The 15122-nt window shown below is 42.8% G+C and overlaps 1 protein-coding gene across 1 annotated transcript in view; it reads left to right on the top strand.

Annotated features, from left to right (window-relative positions):
* The window catches only part of LOC109486433, a 19050-nt gene extending 4088 nt beyond the window's left edge, over positions 1-14962 (top strand). The window contains exons 6-22 of the mRNA XM_019790264.1: positions 144-352; positions 749-1136; positions 1209-1265; positions 8129-8299; positions 8451-8621; positions 8813-8983; positions 9836-10006; positions 10245-10415; positions 10689-10859; positions 11858-12044; positions 12338-12530; positions 12696-12867; positions 12979-13061; positions 13476-13601; positions 13959-14132; positions 14402-14527; positions 14867-14962. Coding sequence (XP_019645823.1) covers positions 144-352; positions 749-1136; positions 1209-1265; positions 8129-8299; positions 8451-8621; positions 8813-8983; positions 9836-10006; positions 10245-10415; positions 10689-10859; positions 11858-12044; positions 12338-12530; positions 12696-12867; positions 12979-13061; positions 13476-13601; positions 13959-14132; positions 14402-14527; positions 14867-14932 — 2807 coding nt within the window. The 3' untranslated portion in view covers positions 14933-14962. The remainder of the gene's footprint in view (positions 1-143; positions 353-748; positions 1137-1208; positions 1266-8128; positions 8300-8450; positions 8622-8812; positions 8984-9835; positions 10007-10244; positions 10416-10688; positions 10860-11857; positions 12045-12337; positions 12531-12695; positions 12868-12978; positions 13062-13475; positions 13602-13958; positions 14133-14401; positions 14528-14866) is intronic.
* The last annotated feature ends 160 nt before the right edge of the window (positions 14963-15122 follow it).

Genomic DNA, 15122 nt, shown 5'->3' on the forward strand with positions numbered 1-15122 from the left:
AGATAAGACCTCTATTGTCTGCACTGTACTTTCTTTCTCCGCCTGAATCTTGCAGATTGTGACTTTAAGCTGTAAATTTCTTTGCGACTACCAAACTACATTGTCACACGTGCCTTGTTTAACAAAGTCACATGTTGTACTAGGCCACTCACGAAAGATCATCTTCCCCGGTCCAAGAGGCATTGATGACTATGCCAGGATGGAGCCAACGTTGTCTGAGGACTTGACAAGCTTTACCCTATGTGTGCACATGCGCTCCAACATGGATTCCAGCGATGTACTCAGCTTGGTCAGCTACGCAGTGTCACAACACAACAACGAGCTTTTCTTTCGTGTTGATGGTGGATTTAAGGTAAGTACACAATCAATTCTAATATTAGGCTTCTGCTGTCTAAATCAACCTGTTTTATTGCTTGCTATTGCTTGGTCGATATCTAGTTTTGTATCCAAAGTCAACCACAAGGATTTATTCTATGTCGTAACAAATGAAATTGTGACTAGAATGGAAGACGATTTTAAAGGCTTGCATGAAAAAAAATTAAAAAAAGCTAGTGGTGTTTGCCCACTCTACCTACATACGAAATTTCAGGTCATGTGGATAAAACAAATGACAAAAATTAATCCATTTAACAAAATGGCAGTAGGAGACCAACATGAGGGGAAACATGTATATATCATCCTTACCATTATATAAAGTGAAATATATATTTTGAAATATTAATCAGCTCATGCCATTTTTTTTATTTAGTTAAGCTTACAAAGCAACATCCAAATGACGGACCCACCCGTTTTGGACGGTGAGTGGCACACGATATGTACTACCTGGCGCAGCAGTGATGGAGCCTGGCAGCTCTACGCTGACGGCGTGCTGACGGATTCAGGTTCCGGGTTTAGAGTGGGAGGAAGAGTGCGCACAGGCGGCACATGGATCCTCGGTCAGGATCAAGACGTAGTCGGGGGAGGATTCGATGCAGACCAGTCATTCATTGGAGAACTGTCGGAAGTGAACCTCTGGGACCGCGTGCTGTCTCCAGCAGAAATAGCAGCGGACTGTAGTTACCATGGCAACGTGATTGACTGGGATACAACTAACATCACAGTCTTCGGACAGGCCAGCAGGGCTGAGTATCAATGCGGTAAGTAGTACGTGCTCATTAATAACACAGTCACCTTTTCCTGTGACGAAGGCTACGAACTGATCGGTTCAGAAAACAGAACTTGCCAGGCCGACCAGAGCTGGTCGGGTGTACAAACCAATTGCTCCAGTAAGTGGCCATTTCTAACAGTTTTGTTTTCACAGTGCAAGTGGTAGCTATAGGGACTAGTACCTTGTCGGGTTTCATTGCTCCAGTACATGTGACCACTCGTCTTGTATTTGGCAACTGTGATCCAAATGCAGGTTGGGATCTTCCTGCGAGTTGTCCAACAAATGGTCACCTCAGTCTCCCCAACGGCAAAAGGTACGTGGCGCCATCCGACGAGCAGGTCGACTACGCCACGGCCCAGGCGAGATGTGCCGCGGAGCGAGGAACGGTCGCTCTGCCGCTGGACTCGCACGAGCAGGCGTATCTTGTGTTTTTCAAGAACTGTCTAAACCAGTAAGAATCATGTTTTAATCACTGTTACACCATATAGTATATTGTACATGAGCAGTTAAGTTAAAGATTAAATATGATTAAAAATTTAGCCACAGAGAGTACTTATCATCAACTCTACAGCACCCCCATGAAACTCCTTCCTCTTCGCCCCCGCCGTTCTGCTTCGCCCCCGCCCCGTTCTTCTTCGCCCCCAATGGCGGCACAGCTCACAGTCGACACGAAAATCGTCTGCAAAATAACAATAAAGGCTGTGCCGCCAAATTTAAAGTAGCCCATGCTCCGGCAAACATTCTGGACCGCCTTTCTGCCAAGTGGCGTTGCACAAATCCTTCCCATTCAAAAGTTTACCCCTACCTCACGGCCCGTCAGTGGTTCTTACGTTTATAAGTACTGGCGTTTATAAGTACAGCCGTGAGTGAAATTTCCCGCCAGTACTTATAAACGTAAGAACCACTGACGGGCCGTGAGGTAGGGGTAAACTTTTGAATGGGAAGGATTTGTGCAACGCCACTTCGCAGAAAGGTGGTCCAGAATGTTTGCCGGAGCATGGGCTACTTTAAATTTGGCGGCACAGCCTTTATTGTTATTTTGCAGACGATTTTCGTGTCGACTGTGAGCTGTGCCGCCATTGGGGGCTAAGCAGAAGGACGGGGGCAAAGCAGAATTGCGCCGGGGGCGTAGAGGAACGACGGGGGCGAAGCAGATTTTTTGCGGGGGCGAAGCAGAACGGGGCGGGGGCGAAGCAGAACGGCGGGGGCGAAGAGGAAGGAGTTTCATGGGGGTGTACAGCATCTCTACAGCAGCTATATGTGTGTAACTCCCATACTCTAAGCATTCTACCCACTTGACCATTACACACTAGTACTATATACTGAGGCACACTCTCCTCCTCTCTAAGACTTGGAAATACCTTAGGAAACAACATTCACCGTGAAACATTGTATCAAAACAGTACAAAACGGGTGTAAAAGGGAAATGTTATTTTTCTCATGGCATCTTACAGAAATGCTCAGTTTTGGCTCGGAGTCAGTAGACCAGTCGGAACGTGGGTTGACAGCCAGGGTAGCGCGCTCGGCGGATTCTCTGCCTGGGCACCTGGGGAGCCCAATTTGCCTACAAACCTTTGTTCTCATCTTGTGTTCGGAGCAATGTCCAACAGTGAACGCAGAAACAAGTGGGCGGACGCACCATGCGGCCAAAGCTACAGATACATATGTGAAACAGGTAGGTTTTGTGAAATCCGTCATTATATTTCAGTATGGATGAAATATATTGTGTTCTCTCATGTTTCTCCTCCTTCTCCTGCCAAACAGTCAAAGGGATTCAACTCCGCCATCATTCAGCCAAATGACCCAAAATTTGGCATGGAGGTAGAGTGGGCCAACACCCAGATGCATTTTTTTCATTTTTTTGATAAATGCCTTTGAAAAATTTTTATGAAGGTTTTTTGGGGCATTTTTCGACAAAAATGGATTTTTGGATCCTGAGCCCTGGTATTACAACCAAATGATATGACATTCGGTATAAGGGTACCTTGAACATGTGTCTACAGAATAGCAGTCACGTATTTGGCATACACCACTTCCAAATGACTCATTTGGGGGACTTTAATGGCTATTTTCAGCAAATAATGGGCCAAAAGTGCTGTGCCCGTTCCATGTTCTATCCAAAGAATGGCCCGTTCCATCCATGGAACACATGTTCCATTGTGGGTTACCTGAGGTCACATTGCACCTAAGTCGTGCGTAATTTTTGTAATGACCCACGCATTCAATTTTATGTGCCTAAGACCTTCAAAATGTATCAAATCTCATCATTGTTAGTATTTGCATACCTGTAATAAGATTAGTAAAGCTTACGAGATTCAAACTACTTGTTCTTGCATCTTTGTTCTCATATAGCTACTATTTAATTCATTTATTTGAGAACCTTTGCCAGTTTTGCACTGGGGTAAGTTTGGAATAGTCCACTTTTGCGTGGGAGGGAGATGGACTGAAATATGCTGTATTTGCTCCCAAGCAAATGTCGGCCTTTCTAGTTAGCATTGTTTTATTCAACAGTTTTACAACACAAGATATAAAGGTGTTTCAAACACAACTGCCTTTTTATATCAGTCTTTCGACAAAGTTTGCAAGTACATACGTTACGATAACTTAACGTTAACGTTAACATAACGTTAACGTATCGGTAACATAACGTTAACATGACGTTTAACATAACGTGATAACTACGTTAACGTTAGCCTACGTTATGTTAAATTTAACGTTACGTGGACATAACATTTGATATAACCTATGTTATTTTGACACAAAAATTAAGATACATAACGTATCAGTACGTCACGTACGTATGACACGTACGTGGGTTATTGACTGGGCATCATGTTTGTGTCAAAAATACGGACGTTAAAAACGTCACGTTTCGGGGTCAATTCGTCACATTTTTTTTGGTCAATACGTTACTTATGCTAGACAACGTTCACGTATGATATAACCTAAGATTATGTTATGGTAACGTAACGTAGGTTATGTTATGTTGACATAACGTAGGTTACGTTACGTTATGTTAACGCAAAGTATGAACATCGCATAACGCATCAAAACGCACCACGTTACTTGGGTACGTACGTACTTAACATTATGTTGATATGTTCCGATATGTATAATATGTTCCGACGTCACATAGACTCCTAAGAGTGTAGGTGCTGTTCGCTGACTTTTGGTAACAAATTGATTACCCCCATCCATTGCTTATGGTTTCGTCCATTTCAACAGTCAGGTAGACGTGTTCTTGTGACGTCATCAATTCGTGTTGTGTGGTTTGGAATGAATGTAAATGCCGCATAACACAATATTAATGGGCGACACCAGGATACAAAGTAGTACGGACAAAATTCTCATTGCCTAGTTAAAAAAAACTTGAGAATAGAACTATAGTTTTCTTCAGTTATTTCATAGATTTCCCCCTAAACTTAAACATATAAATTCGTTTTTCTTCGCTTCGAATTGAGTCACATTGATCCCCATAGGGTGATAATCCTAAGGGTTTCTTTAAAAATTTTGTTCCTAAAGGGATGTCGTCATCAGTTTACGTTGTACATCATCTGGCATAAACGTAAAGTGATGTCGTCATCAGTTTACGTTTAATTTTGGTATGGAAGTACAGTGGGCAAATACCCCCAGGCGTTTTTTTTCGCTGCCGAAAAATTAAAAATCGACCGTAAAGTTGGGCTGCAAATCCGACATTCTGGCGGCGGCAGTCGGTACGGCCCTTTCTTGCATTCCAAAACGTGTTCAATTCCAAATCATGATTTGGAATAACACATTTTGGAATGCAACACCTTCTCGCGCTGATTTTGACGGAGGTGTTCGAGTTGCTAGGGCGTTGCTAAGGGGGGCGTGGCTTATGAAACGGTCCATTGGCCGACTTGGGTACATCAAGGACATTGTGTGTATAATGTCATTGGGTACATGTACAACTTACAAGTTCTCGATAATAATAGGGTGCATGCATTTAAAAGAATGCAGTAGAGTAACAAAAAATGTTTGAAGATCGATATCTGGTACCTTTCCCGTCTTTACAGACAATCCTCAATGGCTAGACGTTTTTTCAACTCTGAAAGGAACAGGGCAGACTGTTTACGACGCCTGGAGTACTAATGGACAAGTCAGCCACAACAAGTGCCCAATTGTAGACCAATGGGAATCGCTTAACATCCAACGGGTAAGTTTCTACTAGACCCGTGTGGTAATTACTGTGCTTTGTTTTGTCACATGTCCATACTTTTAGTTTTCCGTCAGCTAGATCACTTACGCGTAACACAGCCATTAAAATGAATAGCATTTTTGACCAACAGAATTAGATTTAAGCAGCTAAATCTGTTATCAATAAGTAAAACTGCATATAACTAAAAAATGAGGGGCGATTTTGTTAGTGGCACAGGAAGTAAAATTGTCTTTTGCAGGTGAAGGTTGTGTTGGAGTACTCCGAAGGAAATGTAGAGCTGATTTTTGATGGCACAAACACTGACAAGTTCAACTGGTTCAACAAGTCTCGTCTGCTCTCATCTCCTTGGAACGACATCAACACCGAGCCTCAAAACTTCTTCTCGATCGAAGGAGCCCCACATGCGAAAAGGTAAATCTTGAGCCTTTCAAAGGTGATAAACTTCGTATTAAGGCCTTTCTATCCTTTGCATGGAATTACAAGAATCGCAGTAAATCTTTATTATGTCAATGGAATTGATTGTATTAATCAAAACACGGCTTCCTTTGTTGCAGGTTTTTTTACATCAATCGCAACTGGGGTGGTTGCCCCAATGACGCTGGCTGGCTTGCGGTGGCCGACGGCGGTCCAGACGGCATATGCGAATGGGAGCGAGCTCCGGAAGATCAGCTGCCTTACATCCGCTTTTCTAAAACTACAGGCTACGCTAACTTCAACGGTGCGTGCAGTACTTAATATATACCCCTATATATTTCCCTGGCAGATGGGCCATGTCTAAGTTGACTTTTCTTATTATATTTCAGTCCATACCATATGGTATGGATGAAATATAACGTTATTGTGTTCTCTCATGTTTCTTCTCACAGTCAAATGGATTCAACTGTCAGTTTTTAGCCGGCAAATAACATGAAATTTGGTATGGAGCTAGAGTGGGCCAATACCCCCAGGCGTTTTTTTTTTCATTTTTTTATACATGCCTTTGAAAATTTTTTATGAAGTTTTTTTGGGGCATTTTTCGACAAAAAATGGATTTTTGGATCCTGAGCCCTGGTATTAAAACCAAATGATCTGAAATTCGGTATAAGGGTACCTTGAACTGTGTGTCTACAGAATAGCAGTCACATATTTGGCATACACCACTTCCAATGACTCATTTGGGGGACTTTAATGGCTTTTTTCAGCCAAAAAAGGGACAAAAGTGCTATACCCTTTCTACGTTCGATCTAAAGAATGGCCCGTTCCATCTGCCGTTGGCCATCGAACACTGCACGAACACGTCGAACATTGCGGGTTACCTGGGTCACGTTGCACGTAAGTCGTGCGAAATGACCCACACATTCAATCTTATGAATCTAAAATCATCACGTCATCTACAATCACGACGATGGAATATGCCGACCATCCTGGTGGACTGAAATACATGTATGCTATATTTGCTCCCAAGCAAATGTCGGCCTTTCTAGTCTGATAATATTGAGTTAGGGTCAGGAGCAGCTATAATTAACGTTAACTGATTCTGTTACGGACCAAAATATGTGGAAAATGACTATTTTTCAGGTGGCTATACCTGCTGCTATGAATATGTTAAAACAACTAAAGGAGTCTGAGCCAAGATTTCTTGTCTGATTTCTTAAATTGTTCCATTATTTTACTTTATTCAGGGGGTGATATTGCAACGGCCGATCGGATGGTCATCTACATCGACACGCCCGGAAACAACGTGCTGTGCTCCTGCCCTGCTGGACAATCTCTTAGTGAAGATGGCACCCGGTGTGAAGGTCAGTGGTTATATCACTGAAAACTAGAGTTCCCCGATCTCATACCTTCGCCAAATGATGTTAATCTTTATGACTGACAAATTATAGATTATGTCGCACTGATTGAACAAATAGGATACTCATTTTCATGAATTATATCAGTTAATCAGATTCTCAACCAAAAGACAGTGTTATATTAACAATGTTATTCTAGCATTTCCTCATAAATTATGCAAATGAGGTCCTGATTATATCCAGCATCACGTTAGATACCTACATACCAAAAATCACGATGATCTGTCAACCGGTTCTTGAGTTATCCTCTTTTGAATATCTTAAAACAGATAGCCCTGCAGTTTTAGAGCAAGCCACTAAAAATCCAAGCTCACGTCACTCCTTCCCTAGCACAAGAGCTACCTACCATTCAAATTTCATCACCCTAGCATGTCTAGATCATGAGATATCAAAACCGGAAGATCAGCTGCAGTTCCATCATGAAACAAGCCGGGGGTCCAAAATCTTATCATTTCCAGGTCTCTCTACCCACCTATCGTGTTTACAGACATGCACACAAACACACACATACACGAACGCCTCTGAAACATAACCTTCTTAGCGAAGGTAATTATCTAGATGTGGGGATTCATATGTCTGAAGAGCTACTTAGGATCTTATGCGTTTTTAGGAAAAGCCTGTCCAGAGCTGCCGATTCTAAACAACGGCAACAGGACCGAGGGTCATCTTTACTAAGACACAGTCACATTTTCCTGTAACGAAGGCTACGAACTGATCGGTTCTGAAAACAGAACTTGCCAGGCCAACCAGAGCTGGTCGGGTGTACAGCCCAATTGCTCCAGTAAGTGGCCATTTTTAACAGTTTTGTTTTCATAGTGGTAGGTAATAGTACCTTGTCGGGTTTCATTGCTCCAGTACATTGTAACCACTCGTCTTGTATTTGACAACAGATTTGCCTGGCATGGAGCGTAGCCTTTCATATCTAAAGCTACTTAGGGTCTTTAGTTATGTTTTTCTTTTCTTTTTTTTAAGAAAAAGCCTGCCCAGAGCTGCCATTGCCAAACAACGGCAACAGGACAGAAGGTCATCTTTACGGAGACACAGTCACCTTTTCCTGTAACGAAGGCTACGAACTGATCGGTTCTGAAAACAGAACTTGCCAGGTCGACCAGACTTGGTCGGTTGTACAGCCCAATTGCAACAGTAAGTAATAATTTTGACAGTGTCGTGGTCATAGTGGTCGGTACTTTTCGTGTTTTCTTGCTCCAGTAATTGTTGCCGCTCTCAACATTATATTATTGTATTTGGCCATACATATGTCTGAAGAGCTACTTAAGACCTTATGCGTTTTTAGGAAAAGCCTGTCCAGAGCTTCCGATTCTAAACAACGGCAACAGGACCGAGGGTCATCTTTACGAAGACATAGTCACCTCTTCCTGTGACAAAGGCTACGAACTAATCGGTTCTAAAAACAGAACTTGCCAGGCCAACCAGAGCTGGTCGGGTGTACAGACCAATTGCTCCAGTAAGTGACCATTTTTTAAAACAGTTTTGTTTTCATAGTGGTAGGCAATAGTACCTTGTCGGGTTTCATTGCTCCAGTACATTGTAACCACTCGTCTTGTATTTGACAACAGATTTGCCTGGCATGGAGCGTAGCCTTTCATATCTAAAGCTACTTAGGGTCTTTAGTTATGTTTTTCTTTTTTTTTTAAGAAAAAGCCTGCCCAGAGCTGCCATTGCCAAACAACGGCAACAGGACAGAAGGTCATCTTTACGGAGACACAGTCACCTTTTCCTGTAACGAAGGCTACGAACTGATCGGTTCTGAAAACAGAACTTGCCAGGCCGACCATACTTGGTCGGGTGTACAGCCCAATTGCAACAGTAAGTAATAATTTTTGACAGTGTCGTGGTCATAGTGGTCGGTACTTTTCGTGTTTTCTTGCTCCAGTAATTGTTGCCGCTCTTGACATTATGGTATTGTATTTGGCCATACATATGTCTGAAGAGCTACTTAGTATCTTATGCGTTTTTAGGAAAAGCCTGTCCAGACCTTCCGCTTCTGAACAACGGCAACAGAACAGAGGGCCATCTTTACGGAGACACAGTCACCTCTTCCTGTGACGACGGCTACGAACTAATCGGTTCTGAAAACAGAACTTGCCAGGCCAACCAGAGCTGGTCGGGTGTACAGCCCAATTGCTCCAGTAAGTGGCCATTTTTAACAGTTTTGTTTTCAAAGTGGTAGTTAATAGTACCTTGTCGGGTTTCATTGCTCCAGTACATAGTGACCACTCGTCTTGTATTTGACAACAAATCTGTCTGACATGGAGCGTAGCCTTTCATATCTAAAGCTACTTAGGGTCTTTAGTTATGTTTTTCTTTTTTTTTTCAGAAAAAGCCTGCCCAGAGCTGCCATTGCCAAACAACGGCAACAGGACAGAAGGTCATCTTTACGGAGACACAGTCACCTTTTCCTGTAACGAAGGCTACGAACTGATCGGTTCTGAAAACAGAACTTGCCAGGTCGACCAGACTTGGTCGGGTGTACAGCCCATTTGCAATAGTAAGTAATAATTTTGACAGATAATTTTGACAGTGTCGTGGTCATATATATAGTGGTCGGTACTTTTCGTGTTTTCTTGCTCCAGTAATTGTTGCCGCTCTCGACATTATGGTACTATATTTGGCAATACATATGTTTAAAGAGCTACTTAGTATCTTATGCGTTTTTAGGAAAAGCCTGTCCAGAGCTGCCGGTTCTGAACAACGGCAACAGGACAGAAGGTCATCTTTACGGAGACACAGTCACCTTTTCCTGTGACGAAGGCTACGAACTGATCGGTTCTGAAAACAGAACTTGCCAGGCTAACCAGAGCTGGTCGGGTGTACAGCCCAATTGCAACAGTAAGTAATAATTTGTGACAGTGTCGTGGTCATAGTGGTTGGTACTTTTCGGGTTCTCTAGCTCCAGTGATCGTGGCCGCTCTCGACATTATGGTATTGTATTTGGCAAAAAAAATTGGCAAAATAGGTCTATATGTCTGAAGAGCTAATTAGGATCTTATATTGGCAACCAATCTGTCTCAAATTGCGCGTAGTCTTTCATACCTAAAGCTACTTAGGGTCTTATGCGTTTTTTTAGGAAAAGCCTGCCCAGAGCTGCCATTTCCAAACAACGGCAACAGGACAGAAGGTCATCTTTACGGAGACACAATCACCCTTTCCTGTGACGAAGGCTACGAACTGATCGGTTCTCAAAACAGAACTTGCCAGGCCGACCAGAGCTGGTCGGGTGTACAGCCCAATTGCTCCAGTAAGTATTAGTAGCCCCCTTCGACCATATGGTATTGTATCGGAATTGATTATCTGTTTGCAATGTTTTCATTAGCTAATACAGGTCATTGATAGTACTTAACGTATCATCCGTTTCCTGTTCATGCCCTAGATATCACAATGCTGGCGACAATGATAACTACAAGCCAGGGAAATTAATTTACGTGTTCTAGTACATGTCGTAGTATGTGATAATATTATTGTTCCATAAACGATATTAATTTTCTGACATAGTTTCTTAAATGTGTTACAGGAAAGCTCTGCCAACAACTGATGGTACCTTCTAATGGCAACATCAGCGGCGGTAGTTCTTATGAGGACGTCGTTGCTTATCACTGTGACCCTGGATACGAGATTAGTGGTGATGAAGAACGAACATGCCAGTCGAACCAGACCTGGAGCGGTACACAGCCTACATGCGTTGGTTAGTTGCTATTTTGTGTTGGCTAAGTTTGTGTATTTCTTTACATTCTCCAAGGTCGGTCAGTATAGCAGACCTTCATTATTATCTTCACTTCTTCCGTACATAGAGTTATTAGCTATGCACGGATCAACAAGATTGGCAACGCACCAGTAACGCTTTCATGCGATGACGATGATGATAGCTGGGTCTTCAGGTCCAAAGATCTAGATCTAGAAATGCCTGTCCTCACGTGGCTGTGCAGTCCTATTCTAGATCTGCACGTTCTGCTGCAGGATGGGCATGCGAAGCACCATGCGGATGGCCATGCATTGCACGATCAAAAGGACAGTACGCCGTATTTGGTTAACTTAACCGTATCTGATCCAGTTTGGTGAACTACGCCGTACTTTCCTGAAATACGCCGTAGTTGGCTGTAATACGTCGTAGTTGAGTTTTGACCGTAATAGAAAGCCATACACGTCATCTGCAATCAGACCTACAGCGTCACGTATGAGTGGAACGTTTTTCAACATAACCCAATGAGTAATGTAACACAGCCACTGGACTTTCCTAACAAAGTTGTGCGTGATTCGCAAGACATCACAATTATGAGAAACAGCTTGGGCTATGGCTCCACGATTGTTGAGCTGAACGCTACCATGGACTTCCCGACTACTGGAAGCAAAAAGTCACAGGTCCAAAAACAGTGGATTATCATCACACCATCGGCCCCAGTTGCGCATATAGCCGGTGGCTCTGCTAAATCTGTCAGTCGGGATGGTGTTCTGGTACTGAACGCATCAGAGTCGTATGATCCGGATGAGTACATCGACGACTACAGGAACTTCACTTTTCATTGGACCTGTCAGACGCCCAATGGTAAGTCTCTCATCGTGACTCTTAAATCATAACTTAACGTGTCAACTTTTATTGATATTATATGGCAGCCATGATCGGTAGCGGTATCCGAAATAGACGTACTAAATGGTAGCACTAAAACTCGATAACTGTTTTTGCAGGGACATCATGCAAAGACATATTCCCTGATGCCAGACAAAGTGCCGTCTATGAAAAACTTCAGACTGCGTCATTTCCTGATGAAATCTTGACATTCACGGTCGAGGTCGGCCTTCCCGGGAGGAACTCCTCACAAACCTCACAGTCAGTCACCCTACTAGACGGGGTTGTCCTCAACATCGCCATTCGGTAAGACGTACTTTCTGCATTATAGAGCTAAGGTGTGCTTCTTCTTACTTGGCTTCTTATCGCCCAAAAGCTTTGACGTAAGAAGATATGCAGCTGGCCATCTCACAAGGAGTGTACATTAATTCATTGATTCTTTATTCCAGGTATGGGAAACGCATAACAAGACGATGCATATTAAAAGAATACGTGCTACATATACACAGAAATGGACATATATGCAGTATCTTAACTGATAATAAATGATGCGTGACGTCCGTCAGTGTTTTTAGGGGTACTTTTTGGTAATCCCGTAGGTGTGCGGCAAACTGTGAAACCAAAGTCAACCCATCGGAGAGGCTAGTTCTCGTGACCCAGTGTGACGACTGCCCGACAGCAAGCACCACATACCTATGGACCCTGGTGGGAGGAAAGCACATTGACTGGGATGTGGACACGACAACCGGAAACACGTCACAGAACCTAGTGGTTCGCAGTAACATTTTTGAGGTAAATTCCGATACGCATTCATTAACATTATCCTTACTCAACTAGAACTAGTACTAGTATTAGTACATTCATTCATTCAGTCAGTCAGTAACAACATGATCAATACAATTCTAACAGATAGTATAGTCTAGACTTTTTTTATTTAACTATCTTGTTTATTTCCAGGCAGGAGAAAGCTACACCTTCAGGGTAGATGTGACCTCCGACGTCGTGCCTGGGGGAACCGGTTTTTCTGAGTACAGTTTCAGGGTCAACAAACCCCCTACTGTCGGGTCCTGTGCGGTCCGTCCTCCGTCAGGCGATTCAACGATAACGCAGTTTGACATCTCGTGCGAAGGTAAATCAAAGCCCAAAAAGTTCAGCACAAATTATTTTGCTATTTAAGTATTCTGAAATGGTGCATATACACAATACTATCAATACAGGTTGCGATTGGTTTCTTCCTCAGGAGCCCGTGATGATGACTTGCCTCTGGTCTACAGTCTTTATTTTAACAACGATGGGAGTGACACATTGCTCCATACGGGAACGGTAGATAACCACCTCTTCTTATGTAGTGTAGACTACAATGATTATCTAACTAGCCCTTCGTTTACGTTTTCCGGGTGCTATATTATTCATTCGTCATTCGTGTATTCATTTACCATAGATTTTTACATAGCAATATTGTTCAGGTTAACATTTCTGGCCTTACCTTCGAACGTAGAACCTGCCGTAATCTTAACTGTAATGGTACGCAATCCGACAATAATGCTTCAGTTGTTTCCGTCTTTTGACGCTTTACTACCAATGGTAGCCATGCACGATGTTGTTTCAAAACCTAGTTGTTTTTTTGGTGTAAGTGTGGCATTAAAGTGTGAGAAGCAAGCGGATAGGATAGACAGCTATCCTTTTTTGTCTAAATGTAATTGAGTATCTTTGACGAATTCTCTACTTCCACCGCAGACCGAGCGATTTCCACCCCAGCTGCTTCCAACAGGACAGGAACATCGCGACTTCAACATCACACTAGAAGTTCGTGTATCGGATGCTTTGGGTGCAACATCAGTTATCAGAAATATCAAAGTACAGGTAAATTTGAAGCTGTGATGTTAAGATGATGTGATGTGAGATTTATGTGCAAGTTTATTCCGAATGTCAACCATTCAAGGGTAATTTCTAATAGGAGAGTTTTGTTATGAAGACGAGTGTAACTTCACTCCAACTAGAAAGAGTGGACTCGACACAATTGCGTCAGAGTTTCTTGGTTTTTGTTTAATTTCGTTGTGAAAGTAGCGTTACAATAATTTAAGTCGACTGATGATGGCTGAAGCTCGACCTGAATTTATATACAGTGATCACAGAGCTTTAAAAAATTGTTGAAACACTTACATCTTACTCGCCCAAAACATTTTTTCAAATCTTTTTTTTCCATATTTCTGTTGTAAGGTCCGTCCACCGAGTGTGGAAGATACGGCAGTGGCACTGGACAGCCTTAACGATACGCTGGAGAACCTACTTCACAAAGGGGACAACCACGGCCTCCTGCAGCTCACCAACAGTCTTAGTTCTGTCCTCAACGCAGCGAACGCGTCCAGCTACAGCAACGATTCACTTTCAAAGGTACCCTGAAAATGAAGTTTATTGTTACAGACCTGTCCACCATAAGATGCCCCTTATGATAGTAAAATCGCCGAACTACTATTTGTTAGTACCGGGTATTGAAGGAAGCTTGTCACTTGCCAGTTGTCGTACTATACGATGGTTGATTAGAACAATATAAAACCTGAAGTTCATTAAGCCACTTATATAGCACCCCCCTTTTCTTGTTTAGAAGAATGATTGCTCAGCTTCTACTGTTTCACTCTATTCCTATTTTCCATACTTCTCAGGCACGTGACGGGCTCATTAACTCACTGACAAGGATTCCAGTTCAGAGTCTGGACAACATCGACCAGGTGGCAGGTGCCTTGGGCCTGGCAACAGCTTTAGAGGAGCAGGTCACTCCACAGTCTCAGGTTTGTGTTTACCGACACAACTCCAACTCATCCATAGTATGAGTGTGTTTAGTCAAACCCATCCATAGTGACCACTTAAGGGGTTTGAGGAAAATCGTCACAATAGACGGGAGTTCACCATAAACAGGATGCGTAATGCTTGAGCCAATGGATCTACGATCTAAGTGACCACGATGGCCAGGTATAGCCCTTGTGCAGAGATGACGAATTTTGTTGGACTGTGCAACTGCTGCTTACATATATTTGCAATTATAATGTAAATATCATTACAACCCTCCAGAACGTTTCGTGTACAGTTGTGAATCATAAAGGGTGCAATTTCATTGCTAATTTTTTTAGGAGAGTGCAGCTCAAACTGTGCTGCAGATGTCAAACTTTCTTGAAACAGCAGAAAAGGAGATGTAGGTCCCGAAAGACTGGAGGAAACGGCATCGGTTCTTTTGAGAGGCAAGCGCACGTTACTTTGCTCTTATCTTCAAATCGGCAATTTGGTATTAACGTGTTATTTAGCTATGGTCTGCACACACACACACACACATGTACACACACACACACACACACACACACACACACACACACACACACAGTAGTAGAC

The sequence above is a fragment of the Branchiostoma belcheri genome, unplaced genomic scaffold (assembly GCF_001625305.1).
Source record: "Branchiostoma belcheri isolate BF01 breed outbred unplaced genomic scaffold, Haploidv18h27 scaffold80, whole genome shotgun sequence".
Lineage (NCBI taxonomy): Eukaryota > Metazoa > Chordata > Leptocardii > Amphioxiformes > Branchiostomatidae > Branchiostoma > Branchiostoma belcheri.